Genomic DNA, 25,475 nt, shown 5'->3' on the forward strand with positions numbered 1-25,475 from the left:
TAATTTAACATTGGCACATGAGATCTCTAATAGGATCCATTGATAAGATTATAGAGTTCACAAATCTGGAGTATGATGTCGTTTAATTTTTTGGTGAAGATCTAAGTTGAGCTTATTCACAGTCTAATTGGTTTTTTGCTATAATTCAACTGGAAAATGTTGGTGTTTTCAAAGAACTAGCTTTTGTGGACATGCCTCAAGGGAGATTATAGGGTAATGATGTCATTCAAAAGGTCATTGGATTTTGAATAGGAGAAAATATTTCCACGAATATATTTAATAACTAATTAGAGGACCATAGAATCTACCCCAAACATATAAAACATTTTAACTTCCAGAATAGGTTTGGAATATATCTCCACCAAATTATAGATATTTGTATCTTACTGTAATTTTGAGCATACTTATGAAAAATCAAAACATTCTATTAAAGTAGTCCAAGGAGACCCATATTGTAAACGGTTTTATCCATTATTCACCAAATGAAACTTTCCACCACTTTTCAATGGGAATACCATACTTATTCTGCAAATTTTTTATTATTTAAGAACTGAATCTCAAACGACATGTTCAATCTTTCGATCATATATTTTAGGTTCATCCCAAAATAAAATTTTGATTCAGAATAAGTATTTCTCAAAGTTACTGGGTTTCTGGATGACTCTAGTGACTAGGTAGTAGTTCATATGTAAAAGATAAGATGGGCCCTTGGTAAATGTGACAAATAAAATTCAATTATTTGTAAAATAATCCAAAAGATACCTATGAGACTGTAAATTCTATATAGGAAATATTATGATTTCCCACCCCATTTATTATGCACAATATCTTACTTTTATTTCAAATTATTTCCTTCTGTCATACTTCATTTGATATTTGATCATATACTATTTTTCACTCTTTTCCATTCTGCCATTTATAAATGCGTCATATCTTTTACATCAACTTTATTGTACAACTAGTGAGAAGCACCCTTTACAAAACAATGGTTATATTTTGGGAGAGAGAGAGAGAGAGAGAAGTAGAGACAGGAGAGAGAGGCAGACAGAGATGTATAGAGAGAGTGAGATTACGATATGGAGAGAGAGAGAGAGAGAGACAGACAGAGTAAGAGAGAGAGAGAGAAATAGAAAGAGAGAGAGAGAGATAGAGAGAGAAGTAGAGACAGGAGAGAGAGGCAGAGAGAGATGTATAGAGAGAGTGATATTACGATATGGAGAGAGAGAGACAGACAGACAGAGTAAGAGAGAGAGAGAGAGAAATAGAAAGAGAGAGAGAGAGAGATTGAGAGAGAGAGAAGTAGAGACAGGAGAGAGAGGCAGAGAGAGTGAGATTACGATATGGAGAGAGAGAGAGAGACAGAGTAAGAGAGAGGAGACACAGGGAGAGAGGGAGAGGTAGAGAGAGAGAGAGGCAAAGGAGAGAGGCATAGACAGAGAGAGATGAGAGAGAGAAAGAGACAGAGAATAAGAGAGAAAGAGAAGCAGAGACAAAGGAGAGAGGCAGAGAAAAAGACGCAGAGGTATGAGAGAGACAAAGAGAGAGAGACAAAGAGGGATGAGAGAGAGAATAAGTGACAAAGAGAATACGAGAGAGAGACAAAGAGAGAGAATAGAGTAGAGAGACAGAGAGAATAAGAGAGAGAGAGAGATAATAGGGGAGAGAGAGACAGAGAGAATAAGAGAGAGAGAGAGATAGGGAGAGAGAGACAGAGAGATGAGAATGAGAGGGAGAGTGAGAGAGAGACAAAGAGAGGGATAAGAGAGAAAGAGTAATATACAGAGAGAATAAAAGAGAGATGAGAGAGAGAGAGAAAAGGGAGGGAGAGACAGAGAGAGAAGAGGGGAGTGAGAGACTGAGAGATGAGAAATAGAGGGGAGGGAGGGAGAGAGACAGAGAGAGAGAGAGGCAGAGACAGACAGAGCGATGTCAAAGAGAAATGAGAGAGGCAGAGATTGAGACAGAGAGATAAGAGAGAGAGAGAGACAAAGGAGAGAAAGGCAGAGACAGAGACAGAGAGATAAGAGAGAGAGGAGAAAGACAAAGGAGAGAGGGAGAGACAGATAGATAAGATGATAGAGAGACAGACGGAGAGATGAGAGAGAGAGAGAGAAAGACAAAGGAGAGAGGCAGAGACAGATAGATTAGATGATAGAGAGACAGAGACAGAGAGATAAGAGAGAGAGAGAGAGACAGAGACAGAGACAGAGAGACAAGAGAGAGAGACACACATACAGAGATAGAGAGATAATAGAGAGAGGGAGCGAGAGAGAGAAATAGAGATGAGAGAGAGAGGGGGAGAGGGAGCGAGAGAGAGAGAAAGAGAGATGAGAGAGAGAGGGGGAGAGGGAGCGAGAGAGAGAAAGAGAGAGGGGAAAGAGAGGGGGAGAGGGAGCGAGAGAGAGAAAGAGAGAGGAGAGAGAGGGGGAGAGAGGGAGCGAGAGAGAGAGAAAGAGAGATGAGAGAGAGGGGGAGAGAGGGAGCGAGAGAGAGAGAAAGAGAGATGAGAGAGAGGGGAGAGAGGGAGCGGGAGAGAGAGAAAGAGAGATGCGAGAGGGGAGAGAGGGAGCGAGAGAGAGAAATAGAGATGCGAGAGAGGGGGAGAGAGGGAGCGAGAGAGGGAGAAAGAGAGATGAGGGAGAGGGGGAGAGAGAGGGAGAGAGAGGGGATAGAGGGAGCGAGAGAGACAGAGCGATGAGAGATGGGGGGAGAGAGAGGGAGAGGTAGAGACAGAAAGGGAGAGAGAGAGAGAGAGATGAGAGAGAGGGGGGGGGAAGAGACACACAGAGAGAGAGGGAAAGAGGGGGAGAGGGAGAGACAGAAAGGGAGAGAGAGAGAGAGAGAGACGAGAGAGGGGGGGGAGAGACACAGAGAGAGAGGGAGAGAGGGGGAGAGGGAGAGACAGAAAGGGAGAGAGAGAGAGACAGAAAGGGAGAGAAAGGTAGATAGATAGAGAGAGAGAGGTAGGACATAAAGAGAGAGAGAGAGAGTAAGCGGGAGAGAGGTAGAGACAGGAATGGAGGGAGAGAGTAAGAGGAAGAGAGGTAGAGACAGAAAGTAAGAGAGCGGGGAGGTATAGAGAGAGAGAGAGAGAGAGAGAGAGAGAGAGAGAGAGAGAGAGAGAGAGAGAGAGAGAGAGAGAGAGAGAGAGAGAGAGAGAGAGAGAGAGAGAGGGGGCATCCATCGACGCTGCTCGTGCGCCTTCAAGTCTTTCACACTTATCATGGGAAACGGCCTCATTCCACGTAAAGGGGGACGACATGTGTTCATGTGAAGCACCTTTAAAAGCACCGGCTAAACCCCAACAAGGAGATCTCCGTCCGTAGGTTTCCTCCAATCATATCCTCAATCTCTCCGCCCTTTTCACCGAGTCACTTAAATGACTACACTTCACGTACTTTTCAATGCTCCGCCCCGCGCCACCGCGCCACCGCTCCCCGGAAAATGCTCATTTATGCTTCTTCCCGTCTTTCGGCGAAGCAGTGATGAAGTTGGAAGACTTTCTCATGCAGACCCAGGAAGAACACCGAAGAAGATCCGAGTTGGAAGAGGAGGTAACGCAGCGACACGGCCCAATTTCTTCTTACGAAGAACGAGAATTTCTCAACCGCGTTCGAATTCTCTTCAGGTTGCCGAATTACACCAAGTGCTGGAGAAGGAAAAAACGCTCAATGGAGTCCTGCGGTGCGCTCTCCGCGGGCCTCTCGTCTCCCGCTGTACCCTCTCTCCTATCCTTCCTCTTCAGGTACTCCCGGACAAAAAACGCTCAAAAAATCAAGTGGGTTTCATCAGAATTATTGAAATTTCGACGCAGGTCCAAGTGCTCCTCGCGGAATTGGCCATGGTGGAGGAAGAAATCGTCTATCTGGAGGGAAAGATGAAGGACTTGAAGCTTTGGTTACGCGAGGAGGGGAAGAGAACCGAGGCGCTCAAGTTGCACCACGAAGAGAGATGGCTACGGCGACGACGCGGCCGATTCTTCCGTAGATTCAGTCGAAGCAGAGGCTTCGAAGACGCCCTCCATAAACTCCCCGAGATCAACTCCAAGAACATAAGAAGGCGGGGGCGGCTCATCAAAGGAACAACCCTGCCGTTTAAATCTATTATCTCCGATAACAGCCGTAAGATCCTTCTCCTTTGATTTTAACCCGTTGAATTGGGCTAAACTTCTCTCTCCAACGCTTCTGATGTTATTCTACTACGATTTCGAGCAGAATCAGATTCAGAAAGCTCCATACAAACTCCGGGGAGGTCCTTCTCTGAGGAGGAGGAGACGTCGGAGAAGACGCCGAACGAGCTCTCAGAGGAGCTTGTTCAATGTCTTATTAGCATATTCCACAAGCTGAATCAGACATCGGGAAGGGGCAACGTAGACCCATCAAACTTCCTTCCTAAACTGACTCTCTCTTGCATGAGTTCAAAAGGGTCGACGTCGAAATCGAACATCAGCTGTAAGACACCCGCGTTCTCCTCAGATGAGTCAAACCCCGCGCTAAATCCTCACGGCTTGCTGCCTGGTATTGACGGAACAGTCGGAGAGAGAGGACCTTATAAGAATTTCATCTCTATTACCAAGAACTCGTTAGATATGGGCTGCATGAGCCACTGCTTCTTCAGGATCGGTGATCTTAGGTGCGCCGATAGTGGAAGAAATTTTCATCTGGGAAGTTTCAGGATAGTAAAATTTTTATAATTTTGAACTTTTTCTTCAGGGGGTTAATCCACCGGCTGAGGAAAGTGGATGTTTCTTCCTTGAATAACAAGCAGAAGCTGGCGTTCTGGATCAACATCTACAACGCCTGCATCATGAATGTAATTTTCTTGAATTTTTTTCCTTTTTTTTGAGGAATTATGGAGAGGTGATGTTAGTGCGGATCCTTTCAGGTATTTCTTCAGCATGGTTTACCCTCCTCTTCGGAGAAGGTGCTTGAACTTTTAAATAAGGTATTTATTTCGTCAGGAATGTAGGATTAGTTAAGAGTCATTCATATCTTAATGAATTTTTATCTTTTTCTGCCATGGAACAGGCCGCTCTGAATGTCGGTGGTATCGTTCTGAACGCCCTCGCAATTGAGCATTTCATCCTTAGACACCATACTAACACAAAACTTGTGAGATCATCGCTGCAAACAAATTAAATTTATCATAACTAAAAATTAACATTTGATTACTCACAGATTTGTCCATTATTACAGGGGATTAGGGGCAGCAAAGAAAGCCTTCTGCAGCACTCCTACGGTCTTAGTTACCCGGAACCGAACATCACATTTGCATTATGCAGAGGAACTTGGTCTTCACCTGCTGTAAGTTCAGAACATTAATAATTATCTAGTTTTTCATAATTTTTTTTTTCTGGAGTTCGCATTCTTAGATAAAAAAACACCCAAAGATAGAGATTGAGATAGACATAAAGATAGAGATATGGGTCAAGATAGAGAGATAGAGAGATAGGGAAAGAGATAGAGATAGAGATAGAGAAAGAGAAAGAGATAGAGAGATAGAGATATAAGGAAAGAAATAGAGATAGAGCGAGAGATATAGGGAAAAAGATAGAGATAGAAATAGAGATAGAGATGGAGATAGAGATAGAGATAGAGATAGAGATAGAGATAGAGATAGAGATAGAGATGGATATGGAGATAGAGATAGAGATAGAGATAGAGATAGAGATAGAGATAGAGATAGAGATAGAGATGGATATGGAGATAGAGATAGAGATAGAGATAGAGATAGAGATGGAGATGGATATGGAGATAGAGATAGAGATAGAGATAGAGATAGAGATAGAGATGGAGATGGATATGGAGATAGAGATAGAGATAGAGATAGAGATAGAGATGGAGATGGATATGGAGATAGAGATAGAGATAGAGATAGAGATAGAGATAGAGATGGAGATGGATATGGAGATAGAGATAGAGATAGAGATAGAGAAAGAGAAAGAGATAGAGAGATAGAGATATAAGGAAAGAAATAGAGATAGAGCGAGAGATATAGGGAAAAAGATAGAGATAGAAATAGAGATAGAGATGGAGATAGAGATAGAGATAGAGATAGAGATAGAGATAGAGATAGAGATAGAGATAGAGATAGAGATAGAGATAGAGATAGAGATAGAGATGGAGATGGAGATAGAGATAGAGATAGAGATAGAGATAGAGATAGAGATAGAGATAGAGATAGAGATAGAGATGGATATGGAGATAGAGATAGAGATAGAGATAGAGAAAGAGAAAGAGATAGAGAGATAGAGATATAAGGAAAGAAATAGAGATAGAGCGAGAGATATAGGGAAAAAGATAGAGATAGAAATAGAGATAGAGATGGAGATAGAGATAGAGATAGAGATAGAGATAGAGATAGAGATAGAGATAGAGATAGAGATAGAGATAGAGATAGAGATAGAGATGGATATGGAGATAGAGATAGAGATAGAGATAGAGATAGAGATAGAGATAGAGATAGAGATGGATATGGAGATAGAGATAGAGATAGAGATAGAGATAGAGATGGAGATGGATATGGATATGGAGATAGAGATAGAGATAGAGATAGAGATAGAGATGGAGATGGATATGGAGATAGAGATAGAGATAGAGATAGAGATAGAGATAGAGATGGAGATGGATATGGAGATAGAGATAGAGATAGAGATAGAGATAGAGATAGAGATGGAGATGGATATGGAGATAGAGATAGAGATAGAGATAGAGAAAGAGATAGAGAGATAGAGATATAAGGAAAGAAATAGAGATAGAGCGAGAGATATAGGGAAAAAGATAGAGATAGAAATAGAGATAGAGATGGAGATAGAGATAGAGATAGAGATAGAGATAGAGATAGAGATAGAGATAGAGATAGAGATAGAGATAGAGATAGAGATAGAGATAGAGATGGATATGGAGATAGAGATAGAGATAGAGATAGAAATAGAGATAGAGATAGAGATGGATATGGAGATAGAGATAGAGATAGAGATAGAGATGGAGATGGATATGGAGATGGAGATAGAGATAGAGATAGAGATAGAGATAGAGATAGAGATGGAGATGGATATGGAGATAGAGATAGAGATAGAGATAGAGATAGAGATAGAGATAGAGATGGAGATGGATATGGAGATAGAGATAGAGATAGAGATAGAGATAGAGATAGAGATGGAGATGGATATGGAGATAGAGATAGAGATAGAGATAGAGATAGAGATAGAGATAGAGATAGAGATAGAGATAGAGATAGAGATAGAGATAGAGATAGAGATGGAGATAGAGATAGAGATAGAGATAGAGTTAGAGATGCGTTTTTTCGGTTTTGAAAATAAAAATTATGTGTTCATAGGAATTTGACTAAATATGTGTGTTCTTGTTGTAGCTGAGGATCTACACAGCAGAGAATGTGGTGGATGAGCTGGAGAGAGCTAAGACGGAGTACTTGGAGGCGGCGGTGCAGGTTACGAGCAGGAGGCGGATCATTTTACCGAAGCTGCTGAGCTGGCACATGAGCGACTTTGCCGATGACGTGGACTCTCTGGTGGAATGGGTCTACAGTCAACTTCCAAGGTCAACGCCGCTGAAGAGAAGGATAATGGAGTGCCTGAAACGAGATAGACTCAGGAAGATGGTGGAAATCCAGCCGTACGATCCTGAGTTCAGATATCTCCTGCCCTTTCCTGATCTCCCATGATTCAAAGTCAACTATTTGCTGACTCCCAATCCTCCTCCTTTCCATAGTGTACATGTGAAATATATAAAAATATTTTTCTTTGGGCTGAATATATGTTGCTAATTCTTTAATTACCTGATCTAATATCACAAGTTACTATCCGGTTCTGCCTTGCCCTGGGTTGTTAGATAGTGGCCATTCTTAGACCGTGAGCCGTTCATGGTTCTCCATAGCACTGGATCGTAAGGCGGTGACATCCAGAACTGGGCAGTTACTCGTCAACAGAATTCGGTCATTTAATATTATATTTTGTTCAAAATTTCAATACCTCTAGCAGCGGCAACTAGGTATGGAGCCAATGAGGGCTCTTTTTTTGCCGAAAGGCTCGATTTTTAGCATAGACCTAAACCTTACCTAAAGTTTGGTCCAGTTGAAGTCCAATTAGATGGACTAGTAAACGTCAATGTCGAATTATGAATATCATAAGCAAACAAATGGCGTAGGCGTCCCGTGCAATGGATTATGAATTTTAAAAATAATCTATGCAGTCACTCCACGTGTGTCCAGAGTCAGATGTTGCTTCCTAATAAATAAGCTGGGCTCTATCCTTTTTTACTTCGTTTTTATTTTCTTTATTTGTATATTTATTGGATACACTGGCTTCACAATGTTTCATCCTTTTCTCCCTCTCATAAAGTCTCTCTTAAGTTGCTCGTGTGGAAGAGTGGATAAGCTTATAATCTTCATTTAAGTTTACAAACTAAGGTTGTCATTTAGTTCATAATGATCTTTCTCAACAGAACCTAAGATTTTTTATCACAATCGTAATGAATGTTGTTTTATTTATTTCGGAAGCTCATATCTTTTATAAATATATGAAGCACATGGATACATGTTATGCCTATGAAAGATATGGAATTCCAAATCAGCTTTGCCCACAGACAAGGAAGCTATAAGTAATGCAAATACAAATATCATAAGAACAAGAAAGTTATAGAGAATCTGATATTGGATCAAGAAGAATACTGGAGGCATGCTTAACACATGCAAGTTGAATGTGAAGTGGTGTTTCTAGGGGCGGATGGTGAGTAGCACGTAAGAACCTGCCTGTGAGAGGGGAATAACTGTAAACAGTTGCTAATACCCCTAGGTTCCCACTGTTACTATAAACTAAAATATAAAATATATGATATTTTATAAAGCTGGATTTCCTCCCTTGTGTATTTGTCTGCCTCTCTGCTCCTGGTCCTCTTGTTGGCTCCCCATACTCCTACTGATTCCTTGTTTTACATAGTATAATTTTATTTGTATTTTGGTATACAAAATACCATAAATATTTTAATAAACATTACTAATCCTCTGTCTGATTCGAACCCTAGAACAAAGCCGGACCGGCTGGCTAGCCCTGCCTAAAATGGCAGACCGGCAGTCACTGTTGCTTCAGTCCAAAATGGCAAACCCTAACTGTTTGTGAATTATTGTTATTTTTAATGTGTTTAGGGAAAACACAGTATATGTTCATATGTATATGTATTATTTTTAATGTGTTTTTAGGCCGCGATATATATTCACACATATATTTATGATTTATTCAGATTATTAATATTTATCTTTAAAGTTCAGTGCCAATAATGATTTATCTCCAAAGGGGAGAAGAAAAAAAAGTTAAATCTAAAGCGGGGATTGACGACAACCGTCCGATGGAGCAGAATGATCGAATGGCGAGGAAACGAGGGTTAGATGAATGTCCGAGATGGCGATTTTAGAAATAAATTAGGGCTGCTTTTCCCCTTTTCGAATCTTTGATTGATCGCGTGAGGCGGGGGCTGTCTCGAAGTTTTCTATTCGGGTTGTGGATTTTGAGGTACGTTTCCTCGTTATTAGCCGTTTAGCTTTCGCGTTTTTGTTGTGCAAAATCAGGCTGCTCTTGATGTTGCTCTCATATTTTTTATGGTATTTTCCCGCGTCGATCGCTGTTTTTGTTGGGGAGTTTCAATGATTTCATTCGCTGGGAGAGAGAATCGTTCATCTGCCTCATTAATTTACCTTTTGATGTCATGATTGTTGATAAACTGACGCTACCCTTTCATTTAGCTCAAGTTCTCTTGATGTTTGATAATGGGTCTGGTATTTTTGTTGATCAAGTTGATCTCTTTTCAGAGTTTCAGGATGAGGAGATACGACTCGTACAATAGTCCACCAAGGAGGGATTATGAGGGTAGAGGGAGGAGCCCACCCAGAAGGGGCTACGGTGGTCGCAGAGAACAGAATCACGTCAGTCTCTTGGTCCGTAACATTCCCTTAAGTTGCAGGCAAGAACTCCACCGGAGATGGTTACGTTTTCTAGCTAATTCAGATTTTGTGGTTTTTTGTTTGTTTTTGCTTTTATTTATGCCTTTCCTCTTTAAATTCAGCTAGAAAGATATCCATCTTGAGATAAATCTCTTCTGTCTTTGCAGGCCAGACGATCTTCGAATTCCATTCGAAAGATATGGGCGAGTGAGAGATATCTACTTGCCGAAAGACTTCCACTCGGGGTCCGTTTACTGCTTTCGTTGTGCTTTTATTTATCCTTATTATTTGATTTGATATCCTGTCCAGTTACCAGCGCAGTTTGGCCGTTCTTTTGGAAGATTTGAGGCCTCCATTTAGCCATTTAGGAATTTCTTGAATTTAATGCTACTTTCCCCCCAGCCTATGAATCATTGACATGATTTCTTTATGCTGGTTAAGAGCGAAATGTCGCCTCTGTTGAGGAAAATGGTTTTAATTTTGACCTCAAATAAATGATTGGACTTTGTAATAAGCTCCTTTTGCTGACCTGGTTCTCAGGGGATTGTTTTCATTTGACGTTTAACCAAGCCTCGCATTTGTCGAAGACTGCTGTTACAATTGGTTTCCACTTTCGTTTCATCGAGGGTCTGAATCTAGTACAATTGAAGAAGGGTGGATCATCGTGAGAAGCTAACGTCTGAGGATAAACCCCAAGAATGAAGAAGATTGGAAGCAACGATGTGTTATTTTACCAAGTTTATAGAGGGGGAATGTCCAGGCAATGACGAATCCTCCTTCTGTCTATGAGGAATTTCTTGGGTATTGCTTAAAGTCTTTATTGGAAAATTTAGGAAGATTTGCAAGCGAGGCGTAACCTGTAACCTTTCTCTCCCTGATTTTTTCCTCATCACACTCATTGGCTTATGCAATCTATATATATATCTTTCTCTACAGAGAACCTCGTGGATTTGCATTTATAGAGTTTGTGGACGCCCAAGATGCCTCTGAGGCTCAGTACCACATGAACGGCCAACAGTTTGGAGGCCGGCGGATAACTGTGGTCGTTGCTTCGGAGAACAGGAAGAGACCCGATGATATGCGTCGCAGGAATAGAACTAGGTATATCTAATTTTCTATCATTCTTCTTGTTTAATTTGAAATTGATATTTGATTCATTTGTCAATGGTTGTAGCTTTCTTTCTTTCTTTTACTCCATCGATATATTTACCATGTTTTTTTATATTTTAATACTCTCTCTGATGAGTCCGATTGGGTTCGTCTAACTCTCTTATTGCCTGACTTTGTAGAATTTAATTTATTCTTTCGGGCTGTTTTTTTCATTATTATGGTGGTTTTTATTCTCTTGGGGCGTCTAATTGCATGGTTTACTCTTCATGTTGACTTTTATGAATTAAATTCGATTGGGTGGTTACCGCTTTATTGGGTAACAGCCTTAAATAAATTTTCTAAAAAATTAATTATATTTGATATATCTGATGTTGGTTCCTATTTTCTCTAAAGGATTATGATTTTTTTTTGCCACGTTTAGTTAAAAAATCTTCTAAAATTATAATGATCTCTTGCAGCAATTGATCAGCGTATTTCCAGTGTCTGGGTGGTTTCCATTTTGTTGTGTGACCGCTTTCTTTCAATCATCTTTAAAATAGAAAAAAGCGCATTTAAAATTTTATGTTTTGGCGGTTTATCTCTCGGTGTTACTTCTAAGATTATTTTTAATTCATTTGATGCTTGTTAAAAATTCCGTTTGCAAAATTTTTGCTGGTTTGTTGCCCTGTTTCAAATTATTGATGTAGTTGATAAATGTATTATAATATTCTCTTGTAGGAAGGGAAACATTTATCATTGATTTCCTATTTATGTGGTTTATCCTTTTGTTCGAATTTAGTCATTTTATTAATTCATTTGACGTTGGTTACAATTCTCTTTTTCTGAATCCTGGGGTTTTTTTGCCCTGTTTTTGCATATGCAAATCTTTTATAGTGTATTATACCCTTCTATCCCAAGAATCGAAGTAGGGACGTCTAATTTTTTTTACGTGATTTGTTCTTCATGTTGACTTTGAAAATTACATTTAATTCATTCATTGCTGATTATAGATTGCTTTTCTGGAAATTTAGACGGGTTTTTGCGTTTTTTTGCTTATTAATATCCTCTGAAATGTTGTTTAATCTTCTCTTAAGGGAATGGAACAAGTTTTATCTTATTTCACACGCATAGATTATCATTCATGGGACTTTGTAATTAATTGAGCAGTACTTACAAATCTGTTTTTCGGAATTTTGGTGGATTTTGTCCAGTTTTGCGTTATTAAAATCTTCTAGTAATGAATATTTTTCCTTCGTAGAGAGCCTTCCAGCCATGGTGGTCGCCGTTCATCTCATCGCGGTGAGCTGTTCTTTCTGATTGCAATATTATTACTTTTTTTCACCTCTTTCCAGCAACGTTGACTTCATGTTTCTAATAGTCAAACCTTTGAACTTAGGACGCTCTCTCTCTCGCTCCCCATCACGTTCCCAGTCCCCTCCTCGTCGATCCACGTCTCCAAAATCTCGTCACCGATCCAGGTATGCAGGTTGACCCATAATTAGCATAATCTGCTGAATCAACATCTTATTTGTTTTGATGTATATTAAGATCATACTCTCCGGCGACGAGGCGGCGTTTTGAGGGTCGTGGTGGCGGCATTCGCTCTCCCGGAGTGGAAAAACCATCTGATTCTGACCGGCCCGCTACTGGGATGAATGGGTGCGTCAGCCTTCATATCACATCATACTGTCGAGTCCGAAATGGCTTCTTAAGACTACCGAATTTTGTGTCTTTCCAGGCGTGTGGAAGGGACTCGCCGGCGGCGGTCGCCATCTCAGTCTCACTCACCCTCCGGCAACCAGGCCAATATTGGCCTCAATGGGTGCGTCGGCCTTCATTGTACATTTTACTGTCTAGTCCAATTTAGCTACTTAATACTTACAAATTTGGTGATCCTTTTCAGGCGGGTGGAAGGGACTTGCCGCCAACGGTCGCCGTCTCGTTCTCGCTCGCCCTCTGGCAACCGTCCCGATATCGGGATCAGTGGGTGCGTGGGCCTTTGTCGCACATTTTAATGTCAAGTCCAAAATAACTACTTAAAACTAACTAATTTGGTTAATTTCAAGGCGGGTGGAGGCGACCCGCCAGCGGCGGTCTCGGTCTCGATCTCGTTCAGCCTCCGGCAACTCTTCTCCTGCTCGCAGCGAATGAAGAAGGCAGTTGTGAGCTGTGGCAACCATGGAACCCTTTGTACCCTGTTTATCTTTCTTTTCCTTCTCAGCTTCGTTATGCCTGACTAGTGGTACAACCCTAATTTAACCTATTTGCCAGTTGTCTCTCTCTTCTTTGTACCCTGTCTATCTTTCTTTTCCTTCTCTGCTTTGTTATGCCTGACTAGTGGTACAACCCTAATTTAACCTATTTGCTAGTTGTCTCTCTCTTCTTTGTACCCTGTCTATCTTTCTTTTCCTTATCTGCTTTGTTATGCCTGACTAGTGGTACAACCCTAATTTAACCTATTTGCCAGTTGTCTCTCTCTTCTTTGTACCCTGTCTATCTTTCTTTTCCTTCTCAGCTTTGTTATGCCTGACTAGTGGTACAACCCTAATTTAACCTATTTGCTAGTTGTCTCTCTCTTCTTTGTACCCTGTCTATCTTTCTTTTCCTTATCTGCTTTGTTATGCCTGACTAGTGGTACAACCCTAATTTAACCTATTTGCCAGTTGTCTCTCTCTTCTTTGTACCCTGTCTATCTTTCTTTTCCTTCTCTGCTTTGTTATGCCTGACTAGTGGTACAACCCTAATTTAACCTATTTGCTAGTTGTCTGTCTCTTCTTTGTACCCTGTCTATCTTTCTTTTCCTTATCTGCTTTGTTATGCCTGACTAGTGGTACAACCCTAATTTAACCTATTTGCCAGTTGTCTCTCTCTTGCCCTCTCGCTCCCTCTATATGTATATAGTTGTAGTATAGGTTCAGAGGTTTGATCAAGCCTTAAGAGTACTTTATGCAAGCAAACTTTTGATTCCTCGCTCTATGTCATATTCACTTGAGCTATATATAGAGAAAACAAATTTTATTTAATAAAGTTGAAGTGAATCTATGATAGAAATTTCATCTCCATTTAATAATGTTGATTGTTTAATTAATACTTATCTCTTTGAAAAAGTTTAGGTCGGTCACCTGACAAAGTGGTAGCTACCCGGTTTAATTAATAATTTTAAATACTGACCTTAAATTAGGCTTTGATTTTTTAAGCATTTTGAGTTTCTTTTGTCACATAAATGTATTTTGGTCTTGAATTTATATGTTTCAACAAACAGTAACTGATCTTTAATGAAATTGAGACCCTACCTAAGTTTAGTTATATCTCAGGTTTTTGCCACAAGTGATACCAATTAGGGAACGGCAGCCGTCATCCATCACGTCACATGTCGCTGTGATGGCAACGTGGTGGATGATGTGACGGTGACGGTGACGAAATTAGGGGCCTGTGACGGTGACGGTGACGGTGACGGAGGGCCTCGGACGAGTGACACGATGGGACGGCTGTCACATGACGGCCGTGACGGATTTTTAAAAATGACAAAAAGCTTAAAAATCGTGAGATTTAAGCTTTTTGGCGGCCAAGATTTCGCCCATGGTGTCGCTAACTCGACTTCTTCGCATTTTGCAGAAAAGTTACTGCGTTAATTTGCGTGCACCAAAGGATGCCGTCTAAAGATAATTGGAGATATGCCCCTCCAATTCTCTCTCCTCCGCATAGTTGTTCTTCCTGTCACACGTGACGGTGACGCCGTCCGGTGATGGGGATGTGACGGCGATGCGACAAACCATTACGGTGACGCGAACCTGACGGATTTTTCCGAAATCCCAAGACATGTGACGGGATGGTGACACGACGAAACTTCCGTCACGTCAACGTCCGTCACGGACGTGCTGTTCCCTAACACCAAGACCGAAACCGTCCTTCCCTACTCCCTAATGTACACTCTGAATGAAATACATGCATTTAAAACATCAAAGTTTTTTATTTTAACAATATAAAGAATGGTTCCTGCACATCGACTATAGAGAGTTCATAATATCAGACATGACCTTCAAACCAGTAGAAGATGAAAACCATGACGACGTCATCTCTTGAGAACTCATATCAAGTTCTGAAGGGTTATTTTTTAGTGATTTGGAAATTTAACTATGAACTTACAGCTCCCACACGTGTGTAATAAGAATAATGGGCATCTTTAAGCATAATGATCTCCGCCCCAACATTGATCACAAGGTTTAAAAATAAAATAATAGCAATAATTTAAACCACAATGATGACGTCATCTCCTGGGAACAAATGTGAAATATTTGGGGGGCTATTTTAGTGATTTTCATAATCTGAAACCCCAAAAGACACCATGGCAGAAAATACTTTTATTGTAATTTTATAACAATGAAAAAATTACAATATCTCTAACATGCAGATCATTGTCCCCAGATTAATCACAAGATTTAAAAGTAAAATATTTATACCAGTGATGACATCATCTCCTGGGAACTCGTCTACAATTTAAAAGGGCTATTTTTATGGATTTCGATAATCATGAACCCCAAAAAAACCATGGAAGATAATAATTCTTGGATAGTCGTAATTCCAACATGCTGATTTCAGGCCCAATATCGATCACAAGATTTAAAAGTAAAATATTCGTAACGATGAAAACCTCAGTGATGACATCATCTCCTGGGAATGCGTATCAAATCCTAAGGGGCAATTTTTATTGATTTACTTTTAAATCTTGGCAGATAATACTTGTTTGGACAGTTGAGATTCCTACATGCTGATTTCTGGCCCAAGATTAATCACAATATTGAAAAATAAAATACTTACAGTTTATTAAATCTGGGAATGGGTTAAGTTGCTCGACATATCGGATCCAACCGGGCAGCCGCTTTGGTTATGCTCCTCTGATTCAACTGCAAAGTCAAGCCGCTTCCTTGCAGGCTTCACTTGATCAGGTGGCGTAGTGGTCAACACGTTTCGTCTCCTAATTATTGATGGTGTACTCGGAAAGCTATTTGCTGCAATTCTCAAAATAAACTCTGGGCTGAGCCCGGCAGCTCGCCTCGGATCCAGAGAAGAAAGTGATGGGTCCGACCCGTTAAGCAGGATCCGGCAGTACTTGTCCAGAAGTGCTGACGTGGCAGACACGTCACACATTTCCCACTCTGGCGGCTTGTAGAAGAGAGAACCAACTCTTTGTGTGTCTTCCCCACCATTTGATTGGGTTTCTCCACTGGAATTTCTGTTATGATGATCAAGTTCCTGAGAGTTGGATTTTATAAATGGGCTGGATTCTTCCTGGCTGGGCTCCAATGTAGGCCCATTTGGAGTAGGAATGGGCTGAGGTGTTTGTACTGAAGAAATGGGTATTGGAGCGCCTGATAACTTTCCGGTTGCCAAATAAAGATCACATTTTTTCTTCAGGGAACTGTTCCAATGGTTTTTAATCGCATTGTCCGTCCTGGATCAAGATATTTTGTTAGTGTTGAGGGAATCCCAAAAATCTTAATCACTAATAAAATTGAACTGCCATTGTTAAGAGCCAGTCCATACCTTCCGGGAAGAAGCTTTGCGATTTCCGCCCATTTATTCCCGTGTATGTGATGTGCATTGATGAGTTGAATTTCTTCCTCCAGAGTCCAGGCAATTTTTTTGATCATCGGGTTCAAGTGATTGTGCCACCTTGATTAAGAACAGAATTTATGGCCTTTAAGTTTATTTAATACAATGATGGGTATTTTTGAGCAGATAATAGAAGTGATTGACTGATGTGACACAGGCATCGTTTTTTTTTTTTGCGTCTTTATACATACATTATTATGTGAAGAAAGTATACCCTTTTACTAAGCCCCCAAAATGTTTGTTTGATCCTAATATAATGAAATAAAAATGCATTTTAAGTTTTTTTGTGAAAATTAAGTTGGGAAAGTAGAATTCAAACGATTAATTCACAGAGAAAGGTTAATCTAAATCGAAATATTGAAATTTAAGATATATGGCCATATTTTTTAGAATATCAGTGCATACAAATGCCAAAGCTTTTTCTGACTTTTCCTTCTAAATTTCCCTTTAAGAAAGACATTAGGTTAAACAGCTAGAAAAAATCAGAAGATATTATGAGGCTTAATTAATGACTGGAGACTAAGTTTACCTCTCTCGACATTGCTTTCCAATGCGACCAGGTAATGATTTTGCAATAACAGACCATTTTGTAGGTCCGTACTTCTCCACAAGCTTCACTATTTTGTCATCCTCCTGCATTAAACCTTAAATTATGACTATCAGAATGAAACAAAAAATTAAACACTCTCTACAAAATACCTGTGGGGTCCATGGACCCTTTACAAGCTCAGGGTTGAGAACCTTTTGCCATCGATGCAGACATTGAACTTCAGATCTATCCGGAAAGTATTCAGCTGCACAAGATACATAATTAAGTCATTTTAATGTTATAATTTAGTATTCCGTTAGCCAAGATCCATTTACGACGAGGGGAAACCTATTTTCTTCCAACTTCTTCCCTTATGGGCTTTAACCGCCTTTCGTAGTGTCTCATCCTGCAGGTATTTGTAAAAAAAATAAACGAATTGGAAAACAAAAAGGCAAACAAAGATGCGTCAATGATCAAATAAACGTCCCCAGAATAACACATAAATATCTAAGCTTGATATACTTGAGAATTAATTTGAAACTGGAAGAAAGTTAAAAATATCATCCTGTAAAGTCAAGGGATTGAATTAATAAAATGAAAAACTCCTAATATTTTGTTCTAAATTCGACAGAGAATTGGGTCACACACCTCTGCCGGTGTCCAGCCCCCTTTGGCTCGTCTTATTGGACCTGTAGTTCGCCTACAAATGATGTACACCAGCATCAATTGGCCACCAACTAAAAACAACGGTATAGTGTTATTAAATAACAATACCACAGAAAATTGGCATGCGAATTGAGGTTAAGAATGGTGAATTCCATTTCCCAATAGAGATCAAAGTAAATTTGGCAGGATTGTTTTGCTAGAATAGATCCACGTTCATAAAATTGTTTTTGAATTTCGACATCTGTAATTTTAAAACATTCTGAATCAAAATCTATCATCCATGATAAAAGACAATAGATCAAACACCAGTTCGATAGAGAAAACGGAGCGCTACCGATAGGAAGGCGATGCCCCCGAGAAGTCATAGCTATCTTGCGATTGGGAGGAAGTTGAAGCAACAGCCAATTGTCTGTTCTCTGTGCATGCCTGCTTCATCTCCTCATCCATCATAATTTCCAGCAAACACTGCCAGATGCCACAATGCCGATCGACAAATATCTACAACCTTCAAACGATGACAACTCAATAGAATAAAAAAATAAAAAAAGAGTGAAATCAACGCAACACAGCATACCTCATCATTGAACTCCAGGAATAGAGGCCATCTCGATTTCGGGCCTTATAAGTCGAAAATCAACTGAATTCCGAACATTGAATTAGTAGATATGAAGCTGAAAGTCGCATGAACAGGATTATCAAGAATTATCCTACTTAAATCTCGGAAGAAGCAGAATATGCGATTCTAGTCAGAGACATTTCTCAAGCACAGTATCCAGGAAGCGCGATCCTTGCCCTTGCAGCAAATCAAAACAGAGACCATCTCGATTTCAGGCCTTAAAAGTCGCAAATCAACTGAGTTCCGAACATTGAATGACTAGATATGAAGTTGGAAGTAACAGGAACAGGATTATCAACGCCGTGCACCAGTAACGGACACAACTGTGGCTTGACGCGGAGATTAAGAAAAATATCTTGAAGGAAACAACGGAAAAAGCTGAGAATGCACCTCTATTAAGGAAGAAGCTGAATCGGCGATTCTAATCAATCTGGGCAGAGACAATTCCCAAGCACAGGATCCAGGACGCGCGATCCTTGGCCTTGCGGCAAATCAAAACAGCGGCCATCTCGATTTCAGGCCTTAAAAGTCGAAAATCAACTGAATTCCGAACCTAGAATCACTGGATATGAAGCTGAAAGTAACACGAACAGGATTATAAACTCCGTACACCAGAGACGGACACAACTGCGGCTTGACGCGGAGATTAAGAACAACATCGAGAAGGAAACAACGGAAAAAGCTGAGAATGCACCAGTATTTCGGAAGAAGCTGAATATGCGATTCTATTCAGAGACAATTCTCAAGCACAGGATCCAAGAATGGCGATCCTTGCCCTTGCAGCAAATCAAAACAGCGGCCGTCTCGATTTCAGGCCTTAAAAGTCGAAAATCAACTGAATTCCGAACATAAAATCACTGGATATAGAGCCGAAAATAACACGAACAGGTTTATAAAATCCGTGATCCAGAGACGGACAGAACTGTGGCTTGACGCGGAGATTAAGAAAAATATCGAGAAGGAAACGTCGGAAAAACCTGAGAATTAGTGCTCCTACGTTTCGGAAGATGCAGAATCAGAATTTCTACTCAATCTGCGATTCAACAATCGCCAATTTCTGGATCCAATACGCGCGATCCTTGTCCTTGCAGCAAATCCCGAGACGGAAGCTTTCAAACAAGGCGTTGCCCGTTGAATTCCCATTCCGGGGAAGAAACAGACGCATTTAAATAGTACGAAAAATAAGGACTAAACGGCCATAACGGCGCCGTCAGTCTTTCCTAGTGGGGGTTATAACGGCCGAAGACGGCTCGCCGTTAACTTGCAGGTTTGAACGGTTGAACCGCAAACGGCACTCTCCCCCCTTTAAAAAGAGATACATATATATATATGTAACATAGATATTTATTATGATTGTGGTTAATTTTATATGTTTAGGCACACAAATTTGCTAATTGACTTTAGTTTAATTGAAACATCTTTGTGACAGCTCATTCCTACACAAAAAAAGATAGCTTATAAAAAATGGTGTATGAAGTCAGCATATCACGCCGATTGCATGAACTGCAGGATGAAAAAGGTTTTGATTTTGAAATTTAATTTGGATATTACCCCCTATATTTCTCAGGGGTAGTAATAATATGGCTCTATGATGTTCCCGGTACCCTTTTCTTTAAATTAATTTTCATGGTTTAAAGTACCCAAAACCAAAAGTAATGTTTAAGAGGAAAATTAAACCCTGGTCAAGAGGACCCCTTGGCAGGAGCTGTTAAGAGCTGGATGCAAAGTCCTCATTTTCTCGTGGTTAAGATATAATTATCTCCTCATTATTTATATTACAACGTTCAAGTTATGTTTATCCATTTTTCTCACATTATGTGCAAGCATATTTCATAATATCCATTTCTACATAAATGAAAATGTTCTACAAGATCTCGGAAAAGGATGTGGATATATGTGCACATTTAACTCAGGTCACACCAAAATCAAGATTCCATCTTCAAATATTTAGTATAAATTTTAATAATTCAACCATTCAAATTAGTAATGTGTTAAATTTATATAATGTTTTTGGGCATCTCATTTGTAGACATAGGTAAGAAGAATCACAAGTAAGGTGTTACTTCAAAAGATGAATATTTCGATAACTATTCAACTATAGGGTAGTTATTACATGTAATCCTAATTTGGCCGATTGAACTTGGGCAATATTTTATGATAAAGGTCACCCCATGATCAACCATGTTTTTATGTGTCAAGCACCCATAGACATCTATGATAGTGAGATAAAATCATTTTTAAATAAAGTGGACTGAGTCAGTAATAGAAACACTTCTGGCCGGCCAGTCAATCTTACATTGCATGTCTAGTTCAATATTCATTCATGTAATCTATTCATTATACTGCACATATCATGTTTATGATGAAGCCCATGAATACTTGAACTGCTTTTGTGAATTATGATGATATCACAGTTAAAATATCAATAATATCTAATCATGTGTTCTGAATATTCCTTTTTGAAGGATGCTTGCAAATGAAATCAAAATGGCTGAATACAACAACATTATCTAATATCAGTTATATGTTATGGTTTTACTCATAGCCATTATTGTAGAGACACTAAGGATATATAGTGGGTGCGTTTTGGCGGAAAGAGTTCACTGAATTGATATGTATGAATCTCTCAATGATGTTATACCAAACTATCAATTAGGTTGATTCATGCCACGGTGGTATAAGTGATCATTTGACTTGAGACACCAAATACGTCTTGCGGACACATAATTTTAGTTTTGTTATGACCTATGATTCCTATTCACAGAATTACAAACATTCTTAATTTGGGTGCACCAAGAAGCTCACAAAGATGATTGAATGGTAAATATGGGATCACATGCTTTTTTTATAATATCAAGTAAGATGATGCAGTGAAGTTATTTGCCAATGTAATGGAATATCAGAGAATCATTCTTCGATAATTTCCAAACAAATTGATACTAACTTGGATGATCGATTAGAGTTCTAAAGTCGACCACACCTTAATTAATCCTAGGAGCACCAAATGGATGAGAGACTATCTTCTAGAGCACATGGTGTAGCTTGGCAACCCACGGGTTAGAAACTCAACCAATTGATTGGGATAAATATATATGTGATTTGTTAATCCATATGATGATGTATGCTATTGGTTTGGTAGTAGAATGAAGGCCATTAGGCCGATGAGATCATTAACTAGACTGATATATGGGCCTAGAGGGTCACACACAAATGGTATTTTGGATGTCATAAGATATACTTAGGTGTTATTGATGTTTATGAAAAATTCCCATTAAGAATAAATAAGGAGAGCCCTGAACAAAAAATTACCTGGGCCATAATTTTTTAGGTGCCTCACCCTTCTTCTCCCTTCTCTCCTTAGCTCCTCTCCAATCCCAATGCTATTGAGACAATACGATGACAATGCTGGCATGATAACATGGTCCAATAAGATGGAGGAGGAGGTTTGAAAAGCCAGATATTGCGTTGATATGACTAGAGACTGGACACAGGAACACTCCACCTATCTTGGTCAAAGAATTATGAAACTACAGATCTTATTTGTTCAAGAGTAATTCAATAATTAGTTTTAGAATGTTATTAGTATTCTATACACCACTACATAAATCACTAAGGTTTCATCTCAACCAAGGACCCATAAACCAACAATTAGTACCAGATCCTTCATGATTATGGATACAATTGACTTTTTTTAGAATAATAGTCATTCTGGAATGTTTAGATATGAAAATTTTATTAACATGAATTATGGTAATACTATTCTAAAATATTTACATAAGTAGAACTTCATTTGACCAGTCAAATGAAAATTTACAGATTCATATGCTAGGATTGATCCATATAAATTGAATCATATGAGTATTTGATATATGACTAAAATGTGGGATTAAGTTTTATAGGGAACATTCAATGGACATCCTGCCTAGTTTAAACATAATTTAGGGATTCATGATTTCAAACTTAATGAGTTGTTTATCAGGCCAAATTTATGAGGTTTTTAAGTGATATTGATAAATTTATATTTACTAGAAATGACATATATCTTTATGAAAGAATTAGCTGCTTTCTTTCACTTATTCACGTGGAAGATGAAAAATGGAATTCATGAAGAGAGATTTCATTCGAATGATAAATATTGGATGATGATATGATCATTTAGATGTTTTCAATATAGTTATTTAAATCATATGATAAAGATTGAGCTTAAAAGTTGATTGAACAACCAAAATCTGCAGAACATTGTCCATTTTTGTGCTATGGAACAACCATTTCAATTAGAGATTAAGGTGTACGTATCTCATTTGAGAAATTTCTCGCTCCCTTTCCCTTAGAACTTTATTGCTCTTACCAAAAACTTGATTTATGCACAGCACCTCAAGAAATCAATTTTTAACATAAAAAACTTATAATTCATCCTTTTAAAAAATGATAAAAAAACATGTATGAGATCATTATGCCCATTGAATTTTTTCTTCATTTATCTGATGCAGGAAGAAAAGATATCAAAGTATAATGACAACTCCCAATAGGAGGGCCTCACGAGTGTACCAAATATTGAATTTTCTTGTAAGATCTCAATCTCTTTTGAGTATTAAATCTCACATAGTTATTATTTCTTGAAATGAAATATAGATCATCAAAAGATCAACACCATAATTAAGAATAAATATATAAGAAGCTATTTTGGCCACAATATTGGGTAGAATTTCCCAATTTTAAATAATTGTGTCAATACTTATAATATATTGGAGAGTGATAAAATCAAACAAAATCTGTAAGCTTAAACATAAAATATTTCAAGAAATTTATTAAAGTTCAAGATTAACTCTAATCTTTATTTTAGAACTAACTTGCCCATTTTTCTTGATTTTGAAGAAGTTCAAAAGACAGGGTTATGGTCAGTCCCCCTACCAGTAGTCCGACTAGCTAGTGAGCAGTTCTTTCATGCAGAAAGAACACGGCAGACCCTACTAAAGAATAAATCTATAGATGGGTATACAGACTAATTCACAGGTTTGTACTAGTGATACAAGCCAAACATCCTCATCATAATATACTATGTATGATAATGTATTCATGTACTTGTTTAAAAGTATGAACGTGAACTATAAAGAATACATTTTATTAATGAACACGAATGAGATATTTAATGTGTGATTGGTTGGTCGGCCACATATATTTCCATCATGTAGACGCTACATATGTTGTGGGTTTTTCATTCCTTACTATACTTGTTGGTTTACATATCACTAATACCCATGCTTATGTTGGGTTCTACAACCTTGATTTAGATGAAGTTCAAGTGATTCCTATAGCAGAAGACTTTGAATAGAATCAAAATGACATCTACCAATTGATTGGTCAATTAGACATTTGATTTATTGTATCTTTGAGTGAAACCTATTGAGATGGTCAAGTGTGCAACATCCAGACATATCCACGTGATCCCTCGGAGAAGAAGTGAAGGCAAAGAAAGTTTCAATAATGGAGGGGGCCAAAGGGAGTATGTATAACAAGGGAAGGGCATTCAATAATTTTAGCTTTGGTGAATGTTGTTCAATCCCATCCCCAGTAAATACTATGTGCGTATTTTTCATAAAACCTCACCAAACTTTCGATATTATTTCAATGTCTAAAAGAACCTTAGTGTGTGACCCTCTAAGTCCATATATCAATTTAGTTAATGACTCTAATGGCACAATAACATTTGCTGGGCTACAAATCAATAAACTATATCATCAAATATATTAATTAATGACAAGTTGATTTAACACAATTGATATGTCAAACTCTAGCTAGTGGGGTTCCCGACTACATGTGGTACTCTAGACGATACAAAGGAGTTGTAGTGACTCACACATGGAACATGTTTGTTATTGGTTTCCGTGTATGTAAAGTTCCTCATCTACGTAATTCGCCTTGGATCACTGGTCATCCCTCATCTACTTAGGGTATGGTCAACTGTTAAACCCTAATTGGTCATCCAAGTTAGTGCTAGTGCGTTCAGAAATTATCAGAGAAATCTTCTTTGATATTCCACTTGCTTGAACAAGGACTTCCTCATATCATCTTCCTTGAGTTGTCTCATCTTACAATGAGGGCAAAAGATCTCATCTCGAACGCTCAATTTTGTTCATAAATTTTTTTTTTGAACCAAAGCTAAGCATGTTTTTTAAATTCCATGATTAGGAACCCCATGGTCATAGTCAAAGTGCAACTATTCATCCACAGCACGTGTTTGATGTCTCAATGATAAGTCCAAATTTGAGTTTTATGTCGTTGTTTTGATTCAGACTTAACCAACAATATTTATGAAAAATTTCCACTTAAATACTCAATAATTAATAGAGCAAGTAAGGGTTCAATCCATAGAGAGCAAGAAATTTAATTTCAGAATTTTTCTCAAGCTTGGAATGAAGTAAATGAGTTTAAAGTAAGAAATATAGTTTTTGAGATTTTTAATGTATTTTTAGTCAATTTATAAAATTTCCTAGGATGTAAATCGAAGCACAAATACAAATAAAAAACATTAAAAATATTTTAGACTTATTATCATAATTTTAATTAACACTATAACTAGAAAATATTTTTTTTGAATTTTATGGAATTTAATTAACCCCAAAAACCACCAGAAATACTGAAAACTAGAAACAAGTATTTTTTTCAGAATGTTAAAAACACTGAAAATCGATTATATTAATACTAGGGATTTTTATAATTTTTTGGGAATTCTTAAATGTGGATAATAAGGGAAATACCTTATCCGGCGATCGCTAGAGGCGGTGGCAGTAGAGCGGTGATGGTGGCGATAGCAGTCTGGATGGGCCGGCGGGCCTTGTGTGGCCCGTATAGGGCTGACCTTAATGGGTCAGCCCACTAAGTGAAGACAACCAAATGGGCTAAGCCCTATTGGGCTTGACCTAATATGGTCAGGACTTAGTCAATTTTACTAAGTCTTGCATGCTCCACTTTTTTGCCCTAAATGATTGAATTCAATCATGATTTTTT

General features: G+C 38.7%; 3 protein-coding genes across 22 annotated transcripts; 2 read left to right on the top strand and 1 right to left on the bottom strand.

Annotated features, from left to right (window-relative positions):
- Window positions 1–3,096: 3,096 nt before the first annotated feature.
- On the top strand, window positions 3,097–7,831 carry LOC144715874 (uncharacterized). 3 transcript variants are annotated; one of them, XM_078590879.1, is made up of 10 exons: window positions 3,098–3,322; window positions 3,484–3,554; window positions 3,629–3,745; window positions 3,815–4,121; window positions 4,215–4,632; window positions 4,713–4,812; window positions 4,885–4,944; window positions 5,028–5,111; window positions 5,196–5,303; window positions 7,372–7,826. In XM_078590879.1, the coding sequence occupies exons 2-10, from the start codon at window positions 3,486–3,488 to the stop codon at window positions 7,681–7,683; spliced, it is 1,575 nt and encodes a 524-aa protein (XP_078447005.1). In that variant the 5' UTR covers window positions 3,098–3,322; window positions 3,484–3,485; the 3' UTR covers window positions 7,684–7,826. The 3 variants fall into 3 exon arrangements, with proteins under 3 accessions (XP_078447004.1, XP_078447005.1, XP_078447006.1); XM_078590878.1 differs by having other exon boundaries at window positions 3,097–3,554; window positions 7,372–7,828; XM_078590880.1 differs by lacking the exon at window positions 3,098–3,322 and having other exon boundaries at window positions 3,415–3,554; window positions 3,629–3,716; window positions 7,372–7,831.
- Window positions 7,832–9,831: 2,000 nt separating this feature from the next.
- On the top strand, window positions 9,832–13,321 carry LOC144715622 (serine/arginine-rich SC35-like splicing factor SCL30A). Of its 3 annotated transcripts, XM_078590569.1 has the most exons (9): window positions 9,832–9,981; window positions 10,129–10,199; window positions 10,891–11,055; window positions 12,302–12,342; window positions 12,440–12,521; window positions 12,592–12,702; window positions 12,782–12,865; window positions 12,947–13,030; window positions 13,110–13,321. In XM_078590569.1, exons 1-9 carry the CDS (start codon window positions 9,832–9,834, stop codon window positions 13,192–13,194), a joined length of 873 nt encoding a protein of 290 aa, XP_078446695.1. In that variant the 3' UTR covers window positions 13,195–13,321. The 3 variants fall into 3 exon arrangements, with proteins under 3 accessions (XP_078446695.1, XP_078446697.1, XP_078446696.1); XM_078590571.1 differs by lacking the exons at window positions 9,832–9,981; window positions 10,129–10,199 and adding an exon at window positions 10,515–10,813; XM_078590570.1 differs by lacking the exons at window positions 9,832–9,981; window positions 10,129–10,199 and adding an exon at window positions 10,515–10,755.
- A 2,406-nt stretch (window positions 13,322–15,727) lies between these two features.
- LOC144715782 (transcription factor MYB3R-5-like) lies at window positions 15,728–19,600 on the bottom strand. 16 transcript variants are annotated; one of them, XM_078590779.1, is made up of 10 exons: window positions 19,445–19,594; window positions 18,606–18,644; window positions 18,426–18,522; window positions 18,186–18,316; window positions 17,834–17,885; window positions 17,534–17,591; window positions 17,356–17,450; window positions 17,186–17,289; window positions 16,588–16,716; window positions 15,728–16,495 (listed from the first exon to the last, which is right to left on the bottom strand). In XM_078590779.1, the coding sequence occupies exons 4-10, from the start codon at window positions 18,299–18,301 to the stop codon at window positions 15,868–15,870; spliced, it is 1,182 nt and encodes a 393-aa protein (XP_078446905.1). In that variant the 5' UTR covers window positions 18,302–18,316; window positions 18,426–18,522; window positions 18,606–18,644; window positions 19,445–19,594; the 3' UTR covers window positions 15,728–15,867. The 16 variants fall into 16 exon arrangements, with proteins under 16 accessions (XP_078446905.1, XP_078446893.1, XP_078446902.1 ...); XM_078590767.1 differs by having other exon boundaries at window positions 18,186–18,356; XM_078590776.1 differs by having other exon boundaries at window positions 18,186–18,349; window positions 18,426–18,488; window positions 18,563–18,644.
- Window positions 19,601–25,475: the final 5,875 nt, after the last annotated feature.

The sequence above is a fragment of the Wolffia australiana genome, chromosome 19, assembly GCF_029677425.1.
Source record: "Wolffia australiana isolate 7733 chromosome 19, ASM2967742v1".
Classification (NCBI taxonomy): Eukaryota; Viridiplantae; Streptophyta; class Magnoliopsida; order Alismatales; family Araceae; genus Wolffia; species Wolffia australiana.

Coding starts and splice junctions, on each gene's coding strand:
- LOC144715874 (XM_078590878.1), top strand. CDS start 3,405: ATGCTCCGCCCCGCGCCACCGCGCCACCGCTCCCCGGAAAATGCTCAT. Junction 3,555..3,628: donor GATCCGAGTTGGAAGAGGAG/GTAACGCAGCGA, acceptor AATTCTCTTCAG/GTTGCCGAATTACACCAAGT. Junction 5,304..7,371: donor GAACTTGGTCTTCACCTGCT/GTAAGTTCAGAA, acceptor TTCTTGTTGTAG/CTGAGGATCTACACAGCAGA.
- LOC144715622 (XM_078590569.1), top strand. CDS start 9,832: ATGAGGAGATACGACTCGTACAATAGTCCACCAAGGAGGGATTATGAG. Junction 12,522..12,591: donor AAATCTCGTCACCGATCCAG/GTATGCAGGTTG, acceptor ATGTATATTAAG/ATCATACTCTCCGGCGACGA. Junction 13,031..13,109: donor CCCGATATCGGGATCAGTGG/GTGCGTGGGCCT, acceptor GTTAATTTCAAG/GCGGGTGGAGGCGACCCGCC.
- LOC144715782 (XM_078590775.1), bottom strand. CDS start 18,301: ATGATGGATGAGGAGATGAAGCAGGCATGCACAGAGAACAGACAATTG. Junction 17,592..17,833: donor GGGGCTGGACACCGGCAGAG/GTGTGTGACCCA, acceptor AAATACCTGCAG/GATGAGACACTACGAAAGGC. Junction 16,496..16,587: donor GCAAAGCTTCTTCCCGGAAG/GTATGGACTGGC, acceptor ATCTTGATCCAG/GACGGACAATGCGATTAAAA.